We start from the raw sequence: 21,359 nt of genomic DNA on the forward strand, positions 1-21,359 counted from the left end.
GCGAGGTTGTTGGATATTCGTGGGAACTGGTACACGCTGTCGTATACGCCGGTCAAGCACATCCCGAACATGCTCAATGGGTGACATGTCCGGTGAGTATGCTGGCCATGCAAGAACTGGGACATTCTCAGCTGCCATCTGCCCTGAACAATGTGAACCATGATTCATCCGTGAAGCGCACACCTCTCCAACGTGCCAGACGCCATCGAATGTGAGCATTTTCCCACACAAGTCTGTTACGGCGAAGAGCTGGAGTCAGGTCAAGACCCCGATGAGGACGACGGGCATGCAGTTGAGCATCCCTGAGACGGTTTCTGACAGTTTGTGCAGAAATTGTTTGGTTGTGCAAACCAATTGTTCCAGCAGCTGTCTGGGTGGCTGGTCTCAGACGATCTTGGAGGTGAACCTGCTGGATGTGGAGGTCCTGGGCTGGTGTGGTTACACGAGGTCTGCGGTTGTGAGGCCGGTTGGATGTGCTGCCATATTCTCTGAAACGCCTGTGGAGACGGCTTATGGTTGAGAAATGAACATTCAATGCACGGGCGACAGATCTGGTTGACATTCCTGCTGTCAGCATGCCAATTGCACGCTCCCTCATTGCTTGTGGCATCTGTGGCATTTTGCTGTGAGACAAAACTGCACATTCCAGGGTGGCCTTTTGTTGTGGGCAGTCTGAGGTACACCTGTGCACTACTCATGATGTCAGATCAGCATCCTGATGTGGCACACCTGTGAGGTGGGATGGATTATCTCAATATAGCAGATGTGCCCACTACCACACATTTGGACTGATTTGTGACCACTGTTTGGGAGGGATGGTTATATTGTGTATCTGGAATGAATTTTAGGTCTCTACGTCCATCCCATGGGGAATGGGAGCAAAAACAAAAGTGTTGCGTTTATATTTTTGTTCAGTGTAATTAATTTCTTAAATTACAGTATTTTAAGACATGTAGATGGCTGGTGTGACAGAAGTGGATGCTAGGTATAGGATGATGGAGCAGCTAGATGAAGAGGATTAAAGCCTCTGATAGACCTTTAGCTTACAGGTCTTTTTGAATTTTGGAATTTTATATTTTCAATAAGTATTTGGGTGGAGTTTCTGTTTAGAGGGGTGCAATGGTGAAAGGTTGACATCAAGACAGTCCTGAGTTTAAATCTGCCAACCTGCTGGGGCCTCTCTGCTTGGAGTTTGTACGCTGGCCATCAGTGTTACTGTGGGAGTGAATTGTTGTCAGTCTCTATGTCCTGCAATAGACTGACAATAATGGTTTGTTTAGTTTTTTACTGTTTCCTAAAGAGTTGTGTTTGTATACTTCACCCTCCAAACTTATCTTCAATAAAAAATGATTATTTTACAAGAAACATAACAAATTTGTTGCTATTATTTTCAGCATTATTTTCAATAATAACAATTATTGCTTAAAAGCAATTTGCATGTACATAAATTACAGGTAAAGAAAAAGAATTGAACAAATAAAAGAAGTAAAAGGCACATATGATAGGTTTACATTCCAACATAATTTGAAATTCAGAATAAATATAGCATCAGTCAAAGGAGCTTGCAAAGAAAAGCGTCTGGACTGAAGAAGCTTCTTGGATGAGAGGTGAAACGTCTTCAAGCAACTTAATGGTATAGAAATGATATCTTGAATTTGGATGTAAACATGTTCACCCACATGTTTACATCATCTCTAAAATTAGAAGTATCCTGTCTCAAAGTGACCCTGAAAAACTAGTTAATGCATTTATTACTTCTAGGCTGGACTACTGAAATTCATTATTATCAGGATGTCTTAAAAACTCCCTGAAAATCCTTCAGTTAATCCAAAATGGGTCCCTGTTAAATCCAGAATTGAATTCAAAATCCTGCTGTTAAGGACTTAAATAATCAGGCCTCATCCTATCTTAATGACCTTGTAGTACCATATCACCCTATTAGAGCACTTTGCTCTCGCACTGCAGGCCTACTTGTTGTTCCTAGAGTATTTAAAAGTAGAATGGGAGGCAGAGCTTCCAGTTTGGATTCAGGAGACAGACACTATCTCTACTTTTAAGATTAGGCCAAAAACTTTCCTTTTTGCTAAAGCATATATTTAGGGCTGGACCAGGTGACCCTGAATCCTCCCTTAGATATGTTGCAATAGGTGTAGGCTGCTGGGGGACTCCCATGATGCATTGAGTTTTTCCTTTCCAGTCACCTTTCTCACTCACTATGTGTTAATAAACCTCTCTGCGTTGAATCATACTTGTTATTAATCTCTGTCTCTCTTCCACAGCATGTCTTTTATCCTGTCTTCCTTCTCTCACCCCAACCGGTCGCAGCAGATGGCCCCGCCCCTCCCTGAGCCTGGTTCTGCTGGAGGTTTCTTCCTGTTAAAAGGGAGTTTTTCCTTACTGCTGTCGCCAAAGTGCTTGCTCACAGGGGGTCATATGAATGTTGGGTTTTTTTCTCTGTATGTATGGCTCAGCTAGGGCCATACAATATAAAGCGCATTGAGGTGACTGTTGTTGTGATTTGGCGCATATAAATAAAATTGAATTGCATACATACATATTTAAACAACAACTGACAGTGTACTATGTATTATAGATTATTATGGTGGGAAGATGCCAAAAATACAAAGGTTAAAAGGTAAACATATTATCCAAAATACAAAATGTCTTGTGTTATTAGTTACAATATACATCAACATGTTCATGTACTCTAGATGCAGGTTTAAGGGACAAAATAAAAGGTGTTCATGTGGCCATCAATAAACGGTAAACTACATACTCAAAGACATGAATACAAACAAACTGCAGCGAAACCTGCTTCAGAGAAAGACAAGATTTCCTGTTTGAATGTCAGTAAAAATGGGCAAAAGGGTGCAGGACACAATGAGGCTATCTGTATTGTATGTATAATTTATCACATTTAAGCCACACTTAAATGGAAAAAAACCCTACTGAGCTGAGGGACTATGAAATATGAAACACGACAAGTAAACAACAACAACAGACTTGTTATGAAAGAAAATCAGACAATATGATGTGTGTGAAGAAAAAATAGAAAATGCGCCAGAATGGCAGAGAATAGTGTTTGATTAGGACTTGTGTTCGCAAGCCCGTACTTTCAAATTTCTCTCAAAAAAGAGAGAGAGAGCACAGAAATCCCTAAAAACCTAAACAACAAGCCTCATGTGTGGCTGTGAAACTTCTGCTTGAAGCTTCACAGTTTTACAAAAGATGAGCAATGGTATCAGAAATTATCATGCTTCTCTGGTAAAAAGGCAAAAAACACATGTCTGTGGCCATAAAACCACTGAGGCTACAAGTCTGCTCACACTGCACTAGAAAACTTATAAGATATTTAGCAAGTCAAATTTGCTCAACTGTATCGATCTGTTTTTAATGAATTCAGCCCCAGCTGAGCCATACTTTTCTCTTATTTGGAACGTCAAAACTTTCCAAATTTCCAAATAATATCCCACTTTTCCAGAGAAAATAGAGCTTTGGCTCAAATGTGTTCTAGATTTAGAGTTGATTGCATGAAATTGACAAGTAAAGCATGGCATCAGAAATTAAAATACTTGCTGTTGAACATTCACACTGCTTAGTCACTATTACAGTGAGTAAAAAAGCTTAGAAAGCTAACCAGCCTAAAGATTCATTCTCACTATCACCAGCATCCAACAAGCCATCAAACTCAACTTAAAGGCTTGATCACTATATTACCATAATAAAATACAAAATAACCATCTGTTCTCCTGGGAGAAAGTATAATTTAATCAAACCGTGCAATTTACTGGCCCTGTGTGCATAAATGGTATCTTTGTTGTGTTGTGTTTTTGATTGTATATACCTTGTATTCTAATATTTTTATTTGTCACCCTCAGATTTGACTGTCCTGAAGCAACATGTGGAAGAGCCCTCCTCTCCAAGTCTAACAGATACATTGTCTGTCTCAACCACCAGCAGTCAGAGCAGTGACACAAGTGATGCCGGACTTCAAATGGTTCAGCCTCTATTGGACAGCATACATGAAAGAAATGTAGATACAGTACTTAATTGACTTATACTTGACTCTTTAGTTGCCATTACTTGAAAAAGCTTAAACACGAAGATAAAACAGATTAGAGAAAAATAATTTAATATAGTATTTCATGTAGTTTGCTCTGCAACTGTAGTGTGTAATAAGACTTGTTCTCTCTCTCTCGCTCTCTCTCTCTGTTTTTGTTATGCATGTTAACCATGAAACGTGTTTCCATGATCAGTGTCCTGCTTTTCAGGTAAATGAAACCATTTTTAAGAAGATACTGGTCCTAGAAAGGGAGAAAGTAAGACATTTCAAATGTTTTGATGCCCAAATGTCATATGGGTGTGATTCACAATTTTATGTTCTGTGAGAGAGTTGCATTACTTAATTTGTTGGCTTGATGGAGACTTTACAGAGTCTTCCTCACGTTAACACTGCATTACAAGAAGTGCTTATTCTGTAGTCATTTTTTTCCTTTAATTCTGTTTTTTTTTTTCTTTTCGCCCAATGTTAGGCCTTTCTGACCTCAACTGTTTAGCTGCCAATAATGGTGGATATTATGCTATTACAGTACTGTTACACAGAATGTATGTTAATCCATGCAGCATTCATATTTGAATATGTTATTTTTGATAAATAAAATCCATACATTCATAATAATCACTATTGTGTTTTTGTAGTAATTTGCACCAAAAACCTAAAACTTTTTTCAATTGATGAGTAACACTACAAAAGAGTTAATATCAAACTTAACTCTAGTTATGAGTTAAATTTTACTCTATATGGTAGTAGAAATTTCACTCCGTGAGAGTTTAGTTTTAACTCCTATAAAGAGTTGAAAAATCAACTCCCGGAAAAGAGTTACTCTAACTCTGCACTAGAGTTCATTCGATGGTCACGCATGTACACTCAAATGTAGTTAATCTGAACTCCCTGAGAGTTTATTCCAAAGACCAGAATTTGCTGTGTAGAAAGTAGTGTATATGACACCTGAACTTGAATGTTTTATCGTTTTTCCAGTTGCAATGTTTTTGATATTTCAAAAGCAAGAAATCTCACGCAGACTTGTCACATAAAAACAAGATTTACCAGAACCTTCAAATGGGGACTCGTGACTACTAATGTCAAACTTTGTGTTTTGATATATTTGTCACTAGAGCATGGCTGTGCCAGCAAAGGAAGTTGTACTGAAGATATATCATGTTAGTCAAAGTGTATCAAAGCTGTAATATTTAAAAAAAAACCTTACTGTAAAAAGGTGAGCTGTTGTTTTGCAACAACACAGAATGCCCCCTCTAGTACATAAGCAGTGCTGTGTGCTTCTCTTTACTTGACTGTTTTAAAAATTCAGTGTCACCGTGACATGTTTGTGTTGGTGTCTAGCATCAGCAGACACTGCTACAGCACAGACGTAATTCAACAACCAACCTGCATGATAATCTGATCTTGCTCTCTAATCTACATCATCTTGGCTTTCTGCAGGGAGTGGAAGTCCAGTCATTGCTTGATGCTATTGGCCAGAGGAGCAGACAGCTTGGGTTGGTAGACTAAATATGAAATTTAGGTGCCACTACTACTGACCCTGTCAACAGCAGCGAAGCCTGAAAAACTATGAGTCAATTGTGTTGTTGCACTGATGAGTATGGTTGTTGTCACAACAGCGTCAGTGCATCAACAATACTGTCTACTTATTAATGAAGTAAAGATGTAGATGTGTTACTTTGCTTAAATTTACAAAATCCCCAAACTTTTTATGTGTTTTTTATTTGTTTTATTTGATGGGTCTATGCACAGTTGTGGTCATGTACTCATGGTGATTTCGGGCTATTAATGATCTCTTAAACTGATCTTTTTACAGGGTGAAAGGATTTACAGCATACAACTTAATCCAAATCCAAAATAAACTCTACAAGTTTGAGTTTATTTTTGGATTTTCCCTAATCCACACACACAGGGTCAAATACATACATACATACACCCTTGGACATTTAACCTTTGGTTATCTGTTAGAAAGCTGCACCTCAACAAGATATTTTTGGTAGCCATCAACAGCTTTTGCATAATTCTGGCTGAATGTTTGACCATTCTTCTCTTCTTGGCAGAACTGGAGGAGTTTAGTATCTAGGCTCATTTTTACCTGTTTCCTTTTAACTATCTGAAAACCTAAAAAAATCATTCTAAAGTTGGCTTTAGAGAATAGGTTTTTTCTAAAACCAACTGTGAAGTCAAATAAAGAACAATCTGACTGTCAGTGATGTGAGAAGAAGTCATAAATACATCCACCTACACAGAAAGCAGCAAGAAAGGTTTGTCAGACTGCAAAGTGGAGTGATGTCTGTTATTATTACTATTTATGTACCATGTACAAAGAGCTGAATGCCTTACCCGCTTGCGCAAGTTACAGGTGAGGATGAGGTTGCGGGAGAAAGAGTTGGCGAAGGAACTGTAAAACTCCAAAACTTTGAGCAAAGCTTCCCTCTTGATGACGTGGAGGTCACAGTAGGTAAGCGCTCTAACATTTGCACACGCATGTGCAAGAGTCGTTTCTTTCCAAAAGACATCTCCGAACACGTCACCTTTTCCTGAGGACACAGTAAACAGGAAGAGCATTTTATTCATCAGTGACAACTATCGCAACATCAATTGTTTACAAAGATGACAGCTGAGGTAAAGCACAGAACAAGCCCTGCATGCCCCACACATTCAGTAAATTAATACTGTGAAGTTACACAAGTTATTCAGATTCCTGCTGCTGTGGCACAGCACAGCCTAATGTTGGAAATGCTTACCAACAATGAGTTACAAGCACGAACACACTAAGAAGAAGTGGGGGGAAAAAAAGAAATCCTGTCCTGTTATCTATGAAACTGGAAAATCATGTAAGATTTGTTTTGTTATATACATCTGTTGTGTCTGCTTTTGTTTGGTAAAGAAAAATAAATCTATGTATGTATACAGCGGCTCTTTTTATTTTGCAATTTGCAAGTTGGGAAAAGGTCCAAGTTTAATAATTTATTTTATTATACAAACACAAATTTGCATTTAAGAAAACCTGACTTTTCTTTGTATAGGCTGTCAGTTATTGGACATACAAAGAAAATCATAATTGGCAAAATACAGTATCCGCAGGTCACACTTACAAAAAATGGTAAATGACAATCGGCCGATAAAACTGCAATTTGTGCATCTCTAGTTTAATTGAAAAAATATAGAAGCCTTTAAAAAGTATCTCATAGAAAGCAAGAAAAAAGTGTAGACCACAGTCATATAGGACTGGGGAGCTGTCTGCGATCTTCTGGCAACTATGACTCACTACACCTGTCACTAGGCCTGAATGAATGAGGCTGAATATACTATAAGAGCTGCTTGTAATGTATAACTTGAGATGTAGTGATTTACTAGCAATTTCTGAGTATGTCTACAAACAACCCTGTCGATGTCTGATATGGAGCCACATATACCATTGCTGCATATTTCTGTGTTTTACCACCACCCACTAAAGTGTGAGTTTACATGAGTTAAATGGTCACACAGCATGGAAATGTCATTTAAGAAATACATTAATATTTAATGAGAATGACATTAAATCTCTGTGTGAACCACACTCTTCTTCTTCTATCAGTCTACGCTTTGTTCCTTAGCAACAGTTTTACCTGGCCAAGTCCATAGCAAATAGACCTGCTGATTTAACCATTTTCATCATTAAAAGTTGATGGCAGCTGGCATGTAGTGGGTATGGATACTGTTATGTTGCCAGGTAGATAACTAATAAACCATAGAAGAAACCAGAAAAAATATTTTTTGAAACATTGACTATAGAGTTCTGCTTCACCCTTGGGTGTTGATCAATGTGTCTGAAGTATAGCAAATTTCTTTGAAGCACTTAGTCTTTGGAAATAGAAAGTTCACCATCCATGACGTGTATGCTCAGTAGATGGTTCTTATATAGCCCTATTCTACTCCACTTGAGCATTCCAAGTGCTTTATAAGCATGTTGGCACTGTTGGTAAACCTGGGTGAGCTACAGACAGCCCATCTAGCTGCCTCTATTGCCAGATGGAGCAAGTGTACAAATCATGTGGTGCAACTGCTCTGTAGGCTACTCCTGCTTGTGCAGTGGTTGGTCTGCCAACCAGTCGGAGAGAAGAGCAAACGTGTCTACTGTAGCCACTACCTGTGTTTTTTGTACTTTTTAAAAAACTATTAAATACCTACACACACAGAAAACAACTGCAGTAGCATGACAGAGTATGCACGAGGCTGCTACATAACCTTTGTTTTTTTTTCTAGGAGATTCATAAAGTCTTTAAAATCTTTTTAAAAAATACAGTAGGAACATATCTGAAGAACAGCAGAATTTAAAAAATATCTTAAAAAAGTTATGACCTAGTGAATAAACAAAAATTCAGCTAAAACCTTCTGGATGATGAAGCAGATGACATATAGCAGACGTATATATGTATAGCAGATGAATGAATATTTACACTTGTGAGCACCTCCTGAGCAGTGCCATGCTTGTTGTCATAATAACAACACAGGAAGAGAACAACAATTATAGGAACGAACGAATACATCATGTCATCAAAAAATATTTGTGATTGATGAATTCAATGGGTGCCTGATAGTCAAAACATTAATGTGTATCAATTGACTCCAAAAAGGCTCCAACCCCACTGTGTTTCCTGATATGAAAAGAAATGAAGTTATAAAACACAAAAATAGTTTAAAAATGACCCATTATGAAATCAAGATATCTTAAATAGGCAGCATACAGAATATAATGGTGCTTCTGCATGACTTTTCCCAGAAGACATCTGTGCACTCTGAGCTCAAGAAAGTGAAGACGAGACTCAAATCTGTGTCAAACTTGCCACAACTATCGTCTCAGCATTTTTCTGACAGCTGACCTGGATAAGATGCGACAAAAAGCAGTCCACGCTGTCCACAAGCTGTCACAACACGCTGAGTAATACGCGTATACTGCTTCCAACATACAGTCGCAAAACGAAGCATGTATGCCACTGTGGGTGTGTGAGTGAGTGAATCTCATCTTGACAATCCCTCCTTTGCACCCTCGAGGGCCCATTTCCTTCTGAACATCCAACAGAGGCTCAGGCAGCAGGACTCATCTGGAATGAGCTCCCTGGAGACCCACAGTTCCTTGCCAATTAGGAGTCTGGATGTGGATGTGGTCACGCGGACCAGGGGGTGCTGAAGATGGTGGCAATGTGTGCACTGAATCTAACGCGTACAATGAGATTATAGATGGATGAAGATGGATACATTGGGGCCATAACCCCCATTTCCAGGCTCTGCAATACTCCTGATCACTCAAACACATCTAAAGCCTTCATATTATTCTGCCTGTCTGCAAGAAGGAAAGTGGTGTACAGTGTTAGACTATAGATAAGAAGCAAAAAAGAAATAATCAACTCTCATATGCAGTCTTAAAGCCTAAATGTTATCTTTTTGACTGCAGCCAAAGGTTACAATTTTTGGACTAACAGTGTAAGTCTTAAGTTATCAGCAAACACTGATAAGCTTTGTTAGAAAGTTGCATTCATACCTGCTAATAAGTAGCAAGTAACAGACTAATAAAGTACTAGAATTTTACTCACCAAAACTGAAGCATAAACTTTGTTGCAGAGTCTATGTCATAGCTCAGCATATATTTTAATCTGGGGCAGAAAATGTGTGCCCACAGTAGCCTGCAACGGGCTATTTTGGGTCGCTATATAGGTTTTCTATGGGCAAGACTATTATGGGTTGCCCACAGAAAACTGTAATGGGGGACCTTCAGGGTAAAACTACTATGGGGCCTGTATGGGCTAACCCACAAAGCAGCCACAGAGGGTTTTCTCTGAGCAAGCCCACCGTCGGGTACCCAGAGAATTTCCTCTTGGGGATCCAAAAGGGCAAAATTGCTACAGGCCCCACATTGGCTACCTTTGCCCATAGAAAACTCATGTGTTCTGCAGCTCTAATTAGAAAACTGTCTCAAGCCCCTTGTGTCTGCAACCTGTTAATTAATGAAACCACACCCTTAATCTTAAGAATTAGTGTCACTAGTGGTGACAGCAAAAGTTGCAGGCCTTGAAACAAATAGCTGATGGGTTGTAGCAGCCACCACATTAGAGGCTAAAAATCATGAACTACCCTAAAATGGCAATTACCAGTTAGCATTCTCTAAACAGATAGATTGCAAATTGCATTTTTCTTGCCCTCATCAATCATATGCTGGTCTGCCAGTCTGGCATCAAAAATCTGAGATGATGCAAAGGAAATCAGCTGACTAGCATGTTCTAATATTTGTTCATGTTGTTTGGACAGGTTTTCTCTACTATAGAGAATCTTCAACAACAGTTCAGAATTTTCTGTTTTCTGCAATCCAGATGTTGATATTATTTAACCATCTATGACTAACAAAACCCTCACAAGAACAGCTCATTCAGATGGCTGGTAGTGAAAATGTTACAGCATGGCCTGGTAAACAAAGCCCACATTTTACTCCACCTTTGCTTTTGTGATCAACTTTTTGGCTTCTCAGGCCAGACCACAAATTGTACGACCATAGCACTGGGATGTTGCACTCCTTCCTCTTGTAGAATCTTTAATTTGACTGTTTTATATGCTGTGAAGGAGTGCTACCTTTTCCTGATTGGGGCATGCACTTGTTCCTCATCCTGCCTTCCTCCCCTTTCTGCTTCTTCTCCATTCTGGCTTCTGTCACCAACTGATTGGATCAGTGCCATAGTTCTATGCTGCACCCTCAGAATATATATATTTCTGTTTTTTTAAAGGGCTGCCAACTTGCCATTCAAGGCAGCTGTGATTTAGTATGAACACCTAAACAATCTCTGCTCTTTGTGAGTAACTATATGTGAGACAAACAGAGTTCAGGGTAGGGTTAGAATTCTTTTGCATTGTTTTTTATAGTTCTTTATCCTCTTGCTATTCCCTGGAGAATGAGCCAAGAGTTAGATCTTTCTCTCTGTTGACTTAGATGGGGTCAGGGGCCTCACTTCCATTTTATTATTTTTAAATAGAATAATTAGGTAGGTTGGGATATTTCTGCATGAATTAAACTTTTTGTTTGTTGATTAATTAGCACCCATTTGCCCTGGTTATTTCTTTCTTTATTTCAACATGAAAACTAAAATCATTGAAAACGCTGAAGAAAAGAGACAAATCAATCACAGGTCAGTAAATTAAATGAATGTGAAGCGCATTTCAGCATGACCTGATCTTAGAATGCCAATAAACAAGCTACCCTCTAACTCATATTAACCTAGTTTACTTGTTCAATCACATCTCATCCCGAATCTGTGTCAGTATAGTCTGAGTGCTTTAAATGTTCAATTTGGGGAAAACAGTCTTGTTTTTTTCTGATCTTTCACTAAGGAACCCCATGCTGAAACAGCCTTGGCAGAGAAAACAACAGATGTTAATTCCTCCCTGCTGAATTTACTTCCAAGGTTTGTTTCCCCCATATTATCCCGACCCTCTGTGACACACTGTACAATAATACATCTTTGATCCCACTGGAATCCAACAGGACTTGCTGGGTGCCAAATCTTAGCCAACATAAACAACCCAGAAAAAAAAAAGAATCAAAACAGATCACAGCTTTTCTTAGGCATCAGTGTCACTGAGACAAATGCGGTGTTATCCGGTGTTATCCGGTGGTATTTATGCAGATGAATGCATTTGCTCTAAATGAATTACACTGGAGAATTTCTTCTCTTTACAAACACCAACTCACAGTTAACGTTCTGACATATGTGTATCCCCCATCAGCAGAAAAAGAAATTACCTGTGGGTGGATGTGCCCTTCTATTGCTTTATCTAGCAGTGCTGCCCAACCTGATGGCAGTCCAATAAGATACATGTCAAGGTGGTACTTAAAACCGGTGTGCTGATGCTGCTGTAACCACTGTCAGCCCATTATCCTGAACCGAGTAGGTGGAGATAGTTATACAGCTGCAGTGACACTGATATCCTCCAACAGCAGCATTAGTGGTCCTTACTGTATTAGAAGCCCCACTATTACCATTTGAAGCCCATGCTGGCCTTGCCGCAGATAAACTGTCCACTTGTAGAAATGCTGTAGATATGAATGATTAATAATTTCTAGTGAAGATATAATTAAGTTCATTCTATTCTCAACAACAGGAACTTGAACTGCCTCAAAGTCCCAACATGACCAACAAGGTATTAATCAGCACTACTTACTCTAATAAGATGATTAATTAAAATAATTAGCTAATTAAATAGAGAATGTTGCTGCATGTGATTACAGCAATATGTCCACAGCACAAGCTTTATGAAGTGTAACCAAGGTGACCTGAAGGTCTGAGAGGGTTTAAGCACCTGGGAAGGGATCTCAAGACTGCATTGTAGGCGGTTGACAGGTGGTGTCGTTCTCTGTTTAATGATGGTTGTTTACAGTAGATACAGAAGGCTTCCTTTACTCGTCTCTCAAACCATCTGTCTTAATGGTCAGAAATGTGAATGTTCTTCTTCGGGTACAGATATACAGCTGAGTCTTGACTTGTTGAGGTAGCTGTTGAGGTGTTGTGCCATGCATCTGTAGAGTGGCTGTTTGGTTTGTACCATGTGGATGTCTCAGCACTCTTCACTACACTGCACAGCATAGACTATGTTGTGTAGCTTGTGTTTAGGAGTTTTGTCCTTGGGGCAAACCAGATTTTGTCTGACGGTGTGGCTGGATATCATACTTAGAATTAAATTGTCCCAAGTTTCTCAGACAAACCTGCTACATAAAGGATGAAACAGAATGCTGTTCTGTTTGCAGTGTTGGGGAGTGATGGAATACACGTACCGGCGTTACGTATTTAAAATACAAAACATGAGTGAATGTATTTGGTTACAGTTACCGTTTAAATGGGTGATAATCAGAATATATTTACTTTGTTGAAATAAATAGAATACATGGCAGTCATTTCTGGTTTCATATGTTTGGCTATCCCCTTTCTATGCCTTCTCCAATTTCTGTTATAAAATGCAGTCGGGTGTAGGTTTAGCTCAGTTGGATGAGCATGGTTAGAGCAGCCGGCGCAGGTTTGAGAACAACTCACGGCTCTTGTTTTAATTTTTTTTTTTTTACTCAATTTCCATCTGGGATTAATACAGTACAAAAAAAGGCTCTAATGTAAGCGTCCCGTTAACGCTGGTGACGTCAGTTACACAACGGACCCAGAGCCAGCATCCACGGGCAGGATCTCTTATTTGGAAATTCCGACACCACTTCATAATAAGAATAGGATGTGTGAATCTTCAGTATCTTCAATGTACTATTGCTATTTGATTTTTATTTATATTTATTTATTAATGAACTCATCACTGAGCTAACATTGTTAGCTGCCGTTAGCTGACTGAAGACTGTTAGGCCGTTTCTAAATACTCATGTACGCAGGTCTGTACTTGCGTTTTCGCTAGTCTGGACTTCCTAAATTCACACACGAGTCCAGACTTCCTGAGAACGCAGCGCGATTGTTCTACAATTGGAATGGCAGTGTACTTGATGACATCACAGCTGTCATTTTTACTGCCATCCCCTCTTAATGTAACTGTGATTAATATTTGCAATGGAAATTACACATGACATAAAAACATTATACATGATATACATGTTTAAAAAAAAGATAATTTGAACTGATTTTAACTAATCTGAATTGAATAAATATTTAAAATATAATCTGATTTTAGACTTGATGGATAGCATTAACAACCTGCTAGCTGCACGTAGTCATGTGCAGTTCCACATGATTATAAACAGACAAAAAGAAAACATATGACTGATACAGAAAAAGTTTTCTCCACCAGATCACTGCAAAAAGTGCAGCCTTGCCTAATGTCCACCCTATTGTTACTCATTTTATATTAAGATTTGAAAATCTAGTTGGTACTAGAAAAATTTGCATTTCCTGTGAAAATGCTGTGTGGATGCTTTAAAGCTGAAGCTGTCTGCAAAAACTAGCTGAAAAAGCTGAAAAGTTGCAGAAATTGTAAAAACTTTGCAGAAGCAAAGGAACTTTGCTAAAATGGAATAACTTAGCAGAACTGCAATATCTTAGAGGAAACATAATACTTGGCAGAAATACAATAGTATAGCAGAACTTTGTTGTAACTTACCAGAAACATGATAACCTCTCAAAAATACAAGAATTTAGGAGAAATAGTATAAGATAACAGAAAGAATATATTCAGCCAAAAATACTTAAGCATTACAGAAACACAATGATTTAGAAAAATAGTACAACACAGCAGAAATACTGTGATTTACCAGAGACACTGTGTTGAACTATGAATATTGTAATTTTAAATCAATACTATGTTTCAGCACAAATACTCTGGTTTAGCACAAATATTATAACATAGCAGAAATACAATTATATAGCAGAAATGCTGTATTTAGAAAGAAAATATAATATAGTAGAAATAGTATGATTTAGCAGAAATACTACAATATAGCATAATAACAATGATTTAGAACAAATACTATGATTGAGCAGAATAGTAATAACTTAAGTGAAAATACTAGAAAAGTAAGATGACAAGCTGAAAAAAAAAACGGAACATGGTTAAGTTCCCTCAAAACTAATTATTTTTCACCTGTGATAAAAAAATAAAGAAATAAAAATAAATGTAAAAAACAAGAAGGAACAGCCAACAGATACACACAAAATCAAATATGTATATACAAATGCACAGAGAGAGACACACACGGAGGGTCTATGCCAGTCAACCAGTCTGAATATAGCCTATTATATGTTTTTCTAACAATGAGATACTGCCCTAAAGAGGGTCTCTCTCTCTCTCTCTCTCTCTCTCTCTCATGCACACACACACACACACACACACACACACACACACACACACACAGGGAGAGAGAAGTAAGCTGCTGAATTTGAATCCACCAATCAGAGAGGCTGTGTACTTTTTCCCGCCAAAACAGGTGCACGCAGCACAGAGAGACACAGGATTTTTGCAGTCTATTTCTCATAATGACGACTCCCCTCAAACAAATGACCATAATTTCCTAACCGTAGGGGCTAGAACGGTCATTCTTACACCGTTTTGTTCAGAAGAGATGGGGGAATCTTAAAGTGTTGACAATTTATCATTAAAATATGAATTATTAAAGATATTTGGAGTATTAATATCATTCTTTCACCGTAAGAGACAGCAGGCTTTGGTAAACAATCATGGAAATTTTCAGGTCTCTGTGGAAATCCATTAAAAAGATATGACGAGAGAAAAAAGTGGTTCATTTCCAGAGTTTGAAATCTGAAGAAATCTGAGCGAAGGACGAATTTCCTACCCTCAAACAAGTCCAACTCATTTCAGAACGGTAATAGGTGAGAAAGAAATTCTTGAATTGTGAGCGTCAGGAGTGTCTGAAGATATACTGGGACAAGCCTCATGTCTTAACTTTGCTACGTTAAGGAGATATGACAATTCGAAAATGCCTCTCATTACAGAAATCAGGCGGTGATTTTGAACAAACTCTCCATTGACTTTCTATGGAGAGTTTTCCGACTTTCTGTTGGTCTGAGGAGATTTGCCAAAATTCTATAAATTCCACAACAATGATAGTGACATTTTCAGAAAGCCAGCAAAAATACCTACGTTTTGATGTATAATATGTGGAAGTTGAGTGAAATTTGAGCAAGTAGCAAGAAGTTGTTCGGACATGAAGAGAAGACTGCGAAACCTTCAGTGGCACACTGGAAGCCAAGTGCATAGCAACCATAACAACGCATGGTTGTTCTACGTGAAAATATGAGGAAGTGGTTAAGTTTCAAAAACAAGCAAATTTTAGCAGAATTGCAGAAGTTTCCCATTCATTTCAAATTAAAGGAAAAAAGCTTAATATTTTAAAAAGTATAATAGTGAAAATACCAAAAGACATAGCCGTCATTAGCAGAAATAGCAGAATAGTTTAAAATTTGAACGGTGAAAATCGGCTGAAAATTGTGGAAGTAGATCCACAGCGAAAAGTGTACGGAAACACCAAGAAGGAACTCAATAGTGTGGATGCTTAAAGCATCCACACAAATAGTGTGGATGCTTAAAGCATCCACACAATTAGTATGGCGAGTAACTTTCAGTAATAGTAATAAATCACACAGCAATAGAACATTCATGTAGTTGTAAACAGCATGACAATATATCCAGTAATCCAAAGTATTCAGAATACGTTACTCTCAATGAGTAACTTAACGGAATACATTACAAAACACATCTGGAGCATGTATTATTTAATCTGTAGTGGAATAGATGTTAAAAGTAACCTTCCCAACACTTTCTGTTTGTCATTCTGATTCTTCCTAGTTGGTGTCTGGCCTTCTTTCCCATATATCTTCCCTGAGTTGGTGGAGACCCAGTTGGTCTTCATCAGGCTTTAAGAGGTCAGTGTATTTATTTATTTATCTATTTTTACGTTTCTGTTCCATTTCTTTTGTTGTGCCTTACAGGGAATGTTTTTTTGTTGAGAATTGTAGGGTCCTGATTACTACAGGGAGTGCAGAATTATTAGGCAAATGAGTATTTTGTCCACATCATCCTCTTCATGCATGTTGTCTTACTCCAAGCTGTATAGGCTCGAAAGCCTACTACCAATTAAGCATATTAGGTGATGTGCATCTCTTATTTATTTATTTATTTTTTGCCTGTCCCGTTTGGCTCTTTTGCCATCGGAATTGTTGTCTAAAGGTAAAGAAAGATGCCCAACGGATTTACTTTACCAAATTGACCATCCCAGCCTTGCCGTAATGGTCCATTTGATTCACCTTTTATTGTTTATTTTATTTTCACTTACTGAATACGGGACAGACTTGACTGGGGGAAAGAAGGGGAGAAAGAAAGAGGGAAAGAGAAACAGTTGAGAAGAGGGACGGGGGAGAAGGGCAAAAGACAAAAACCAACAGAACAGGCAGAAAAAAAAAAAAGAAAAAAAATGCATATATCAATCACCTGGATCACCTGCTGAGAAAGAAAAAAGAAAACAAGCAGAAGAGAACAAGAGTAATAGAATAAACAACATCACAATGATATATGGGAATATGACAGTAAATACTAAATATTAAACATTATTGTGCAGCACATAAGATCAACAGAACACAGTGTGCTTTGAGGTAGGAGCCAAAAAGGGTGTGGTTTGTGGGTGTGATCACCCGTGTGTACACCTGTGAGCATGGACGCGCTTGTTTTTTTTTTTAAAGGTTCCTTCATGTAATGATCTGCTAGAGGGTGTGGGGGGGCCACAGCCCCGTCCTCCAGGGCATGAAGCAGGTATGGAGGAGATCAAAACTCCAGACATCCAGAGGCCCCCAGAACACAAGAGACCAAGGAAGACCAACAGAGGGGCAGCCGCGCCACTGTCCCAGAAAGAGCTGAGGAGAGTCCCAGATGAGGGCTCACCCAGCAGCCGCGGAGCAGAAGCCAGGGGGAGTTGCAGTGACACGCCCGTGAGCTCCGCCGGCAGCCAGCTGTGCCTGAGTGACCGAGCCCCAGGCCGAGAGGCCGGGGGCACCCCACCTCCGAAGTGGCCCGAGCGAGCCCCAGGCTCCAGGCCCCGATAAGCGGCCGCCAAGGAGTGAGCCGGTGTGTACCTGGACGCCCATCCCCGGACACAAAGAACCACCAACGCACCGATGTCTGAGGGAGTCCGCCACTGGCAGGGGAAGTGGTGGTAGGGGGAGATAGGCCTCCAAACCTTGGAGGGCCTGAGATGTCCCCAGAGAGGTGGTGTCTGACACCCAACCTGACATATAGACACAGAAATACAGGCATACACATATACAAACATCCATTCCCACCCTCATGCTCTCATATGCACTTACTCCACACTCAACCAACGTGGAGACAGACATAAAGAGACGCTGTACACACGATCACACTCCCCAAGCGTACTCTACGAACCGGGTCTAGGTACCCTTGCCCCTGGAGGGGGGAACTGCACCCAGACCCAGGTGGTGTTACCCTTTTCCCTGCGGTGGGGGGAGGCAGACCGCCCCGACTCCGCAGCAGCAGGGAGGCCCCACACTCCAGACCGCAGTCGGACGGCCAACTCCTCCTCCTAGCCCCCCCGCTCCAGCAGGTCGCAGAGAATGGGGGTGAGAGAAGACTCCAAACCTCCCTCCACCCGCTCATTGTAGTGTTGATGCATGTGTGTTCTAAGGTGCATTTAAAACCCAGGAGGGCATGGAGCTACCTGCCAGAGAGCAGCAGGTAAGTGCATGGTCCCTCCTGCTAGCCCTCAATGTCTACGTGTATTTAAAATTGAGAGGTGGGCAACGACGCCAGGGGTGAGGTGTACACCCTGATGGTAATTTGGACTCCGTGTATCGTGCCCACCCCCAAGATCCTATATGTATGTGTAATGAGAGTGTGAGTAATGTGAATGTCTAAGTTGTGGGATAAAATTGAGGCAGAGGCAGCCAGAAGGGGACGGGGGGGGGTAGCCTCCTCTGCACCCTGGTGACATACCTCTACTCCAAGGTCCTGCATGTGTGGGTGGTTGTGGTGGAGCGGGAAGGGGGAGGCAGCTGGAGATGGGGAGGGAAGGAAGGGAGGGGCAAGTGACCCCTCCCTGGGGCCAGCTCCCCCGCTGACCCCAGTAGGCACCCCCATACTCCGTGACCCGCCAGAGAAAGGGGGCCTAGGCCCATCCAGACCGGGGCCCAGTGATGTGCATCTCTGCAATGGAAGGGGTGTGGTCTAATGACATCAACACCCTATATCAGGTGTGCATAATTATTAGGCAACGTCCTTTCCTTTGGCAAAATGGGTCAAAAGAAGGACTTGACAGGCTCAGAAAAGTCAAAAATGGTGAGATATCTTGCAGAGGGATGCAGCAGTCTCAAAATTGCAAAGCTTCTGAAGCGTGATCATCGAACAATCAAGCGTTTCATTCCAAATAGTCAACAGGGTCGCAAGAAGCGTGTGGAAAAACCAAGGCGCAAAATAACTGCCCATGAACTGAGAAAAGTCAAGCGTGCAGCTGCCAAGATGCCACTTGCCACCAGTTTGGCCATATTTCAGAGCTGCAACATCACTGGAGTGCCCAAACGCACAAGGTGTGCAATACTCAGAGACATGGCCAAGGTAAGAAAGGCTAAAAGACGACCACCACTGAACAAGACACACAAGCTGAAACGTCAAGACTGGGCCAAGAAATATCTCAAGACTGGTTTTTCTAAGGTTTTATGGACTGATGAAATGAGAGCGAGTCTTGATGGGCCAGATGGATGGGCCCGTGGCTGGATTGGTAAAGGGCAGAGAGCTCCAGTCCGACTCAGACACCAGCAAGGTGGAGGTGGAGTACTGGTTTGGGCTGGTATCATCAAAGATGAGCTTGTGGGGCCTTTTCGGGTTGAGGATGGAGTCAAGCTCAACTCCCAGTCCTACTGCCAGTTTCTGGAAGACACCTTCTTCAAGCAGTGGTACAGGAAGAAGTCTGCATCCTTCAAGAAAAACATGATTTTCATGCAGGACAATGCTCCATCACACGCGTCCAAGTACTCCACAGCGTGGCTGGCAAGAAAGGGTATAAAAGAAGAAAAACTAATGACATGGCCACCTTGTTCACCTGATCTGGACCCCATTGAGAACCTGTGGTCCATCATCAAATGTGAGATTTACAAGGAGGGAAAACAGTACACCTCTCTGAACAGTGTCTGGGAGGCTGTGGTTGCTGCTGCACGCAATGTTGATGGTGAACAGATCAAAACACTGACAGAATCCATGGATGGCAGGCTTTTGAGTGTCCTTGCAAAGAAAGGTGGCTATATTGGTCGCTGATTTGTTTTTTTGTTTTTGAATGTCAGAAATGTATATTTGTGAATGTGGAGATGTTATATTGGTTTCACTGGTAAAAATAAATAATTGAAATGGGTATATATTTGTTTTTTGTTAAGTTGCCTAATAATTATGCACAGTAATAGTCACCTGCACACACAGATATCCCCCTAAAATAGCTAAAACTAAAAAAAAAACTAAAAACTACTTCCAAAAACATTCAGCTTTGATATTAATGAGTTTTTTGGGTTCATTGAGAACATGGTTGTTGTTCAATAATACAATTATTCCTCAAAAATACAACTTGCCTAATAATTCTGCACTCCCTGTAATGAGCTGTCATGGTCACGTAGCTTTCCGTTGCCCTGGAGGTCTGCCCATTTGTAGTAGTTGGGCAACAGAAGATGCCTGGGACAGTTCAGCCATAACTGGTCTTTGTTATTTGAGTTTCTGGTAAACCTTAGTGTTGAAGCTACATTTTGCATAAGATCCAGTCTTAGCTATTGTAGTGATCAGAGCAAGGTTGAGTGAATTCTAATACACACTTATACACACTTAGACATGCCATGATATCGGGTTATATAAGCATGTTAAAAGTCTGGTGTCTAAAGCAGATTTCCATTTCAGTAAAACTATATTAATTATTATTAAGTGTGTGGCCACTTTGACAGATTCAGCTGTAGCTGGTAGCAGTCTGCATACAGAAGAACTCATAACAACAGTCACTTAGATGTAGATGAATATACTAATATTAATACTGATAATAAGAAAAAAAATACTGGCACTGTGGGTGAATTGTTAAGCATCACTACTCTGACTCAGATGTTATCTCACTGCACTCTTGAGATAGTCATTCAAAGCAGCACTGCCTTAAAAAAGATATTACCCTCTCTGTGGAAGGTTCCCTTTTATCATTGTCTCTTTAACCTCTGCTTCTAATATATTCCTCTTTTAATGTATTACACATCAAAAAAGCTACATGATCATTCTTAGTACCATATTTTGTAATGCAGCCAGTGCACACTTGTATGTGATTAGAGGCTCATCTCCTGCTGCTCACTGTTTCTCACTGGGCCAGAACATATTGCTATATGAATAGAATGGATCTGTAGAGAGTTCTTGGTGTAAGGGGACACACTCATCACCAGACATATGTTGGTTTTGGTTGAATTCATTGACAACCAAGCAAAGATAAATGCAGTGGAAAAACTCTTTCTCAGCATCACGCAAAAGCACTTCTGTTTTTTTTCTCCAAGGTGCCTTGCGGGGCTCCATAAAAGGCTGGTAATTGTTTTCCTAACATATTTAATAATGGAGTTAACACTACATGTAGTGTGTTGACTTTAGGTGTGTTAATTTGTATGTCTCTGTTCTCCACACTTCCACATTTCCACACAGATACTTTATTGTCCCTCAAGAGAAAATCTGTTTCCACAGCCTGTGTATGGAGACATTAAAGAGCCATTTTAAAAACACACACTGGCATTACCACAAGTATCTTTGTTGTTCCAGAATA

General features: G+C 40.1%; 1 protein-coding gene and 1 long non-coding RNA gene across 2 annotated transcripts in view; one reads left to right on the plus strand and one right to left on the minus strand.

Annotated features, from left to right (window-relative positions):
- Nucleotides 1–21,359, minus strand: part of kcnh5b (potassium voltage-gated channel, subfamily H (eag-related), member 5b) — a 190,240-nt gene that overhangs the window by 51,975 nt on the left and 116,906 nt on the right. The window contains exon 12 of the mRNA XM_082517231.1: nucleotides 6,404–6,600. Coding sequence (XP_082373357.1) covers nucleotides 6,404–6,600 — 197 coding nt within the window. The remainder of the gene's footprint in view (nucleotides 1–6,403; nucleotides 6,601–21,359) is intronic.
- On the plus strand, nucleotides 4,210–4,678 carry LOC309696219. The gene is made up of 2 exons (XR_014273387.1): nucleotides 4,210–4,319; nucleotides 4,533–4,678. It is a non-coding gene; the product is annotated as an uncharacterized lncRNA (long non-coding RNA).

The sequence above is a fragment of the Aulonocara stuartgranti genome (assembly GCF_965226115.1).
Source record: "Aulonocara stuartgranti genome assembly, chromosome: 19".
Lineage (NCBI taxonomy): Eukaryota > Metazoa > Chordata > Actinopteri > Cichliformes > Cichlidae > Aulonocara > Aulonocara stuartgranti.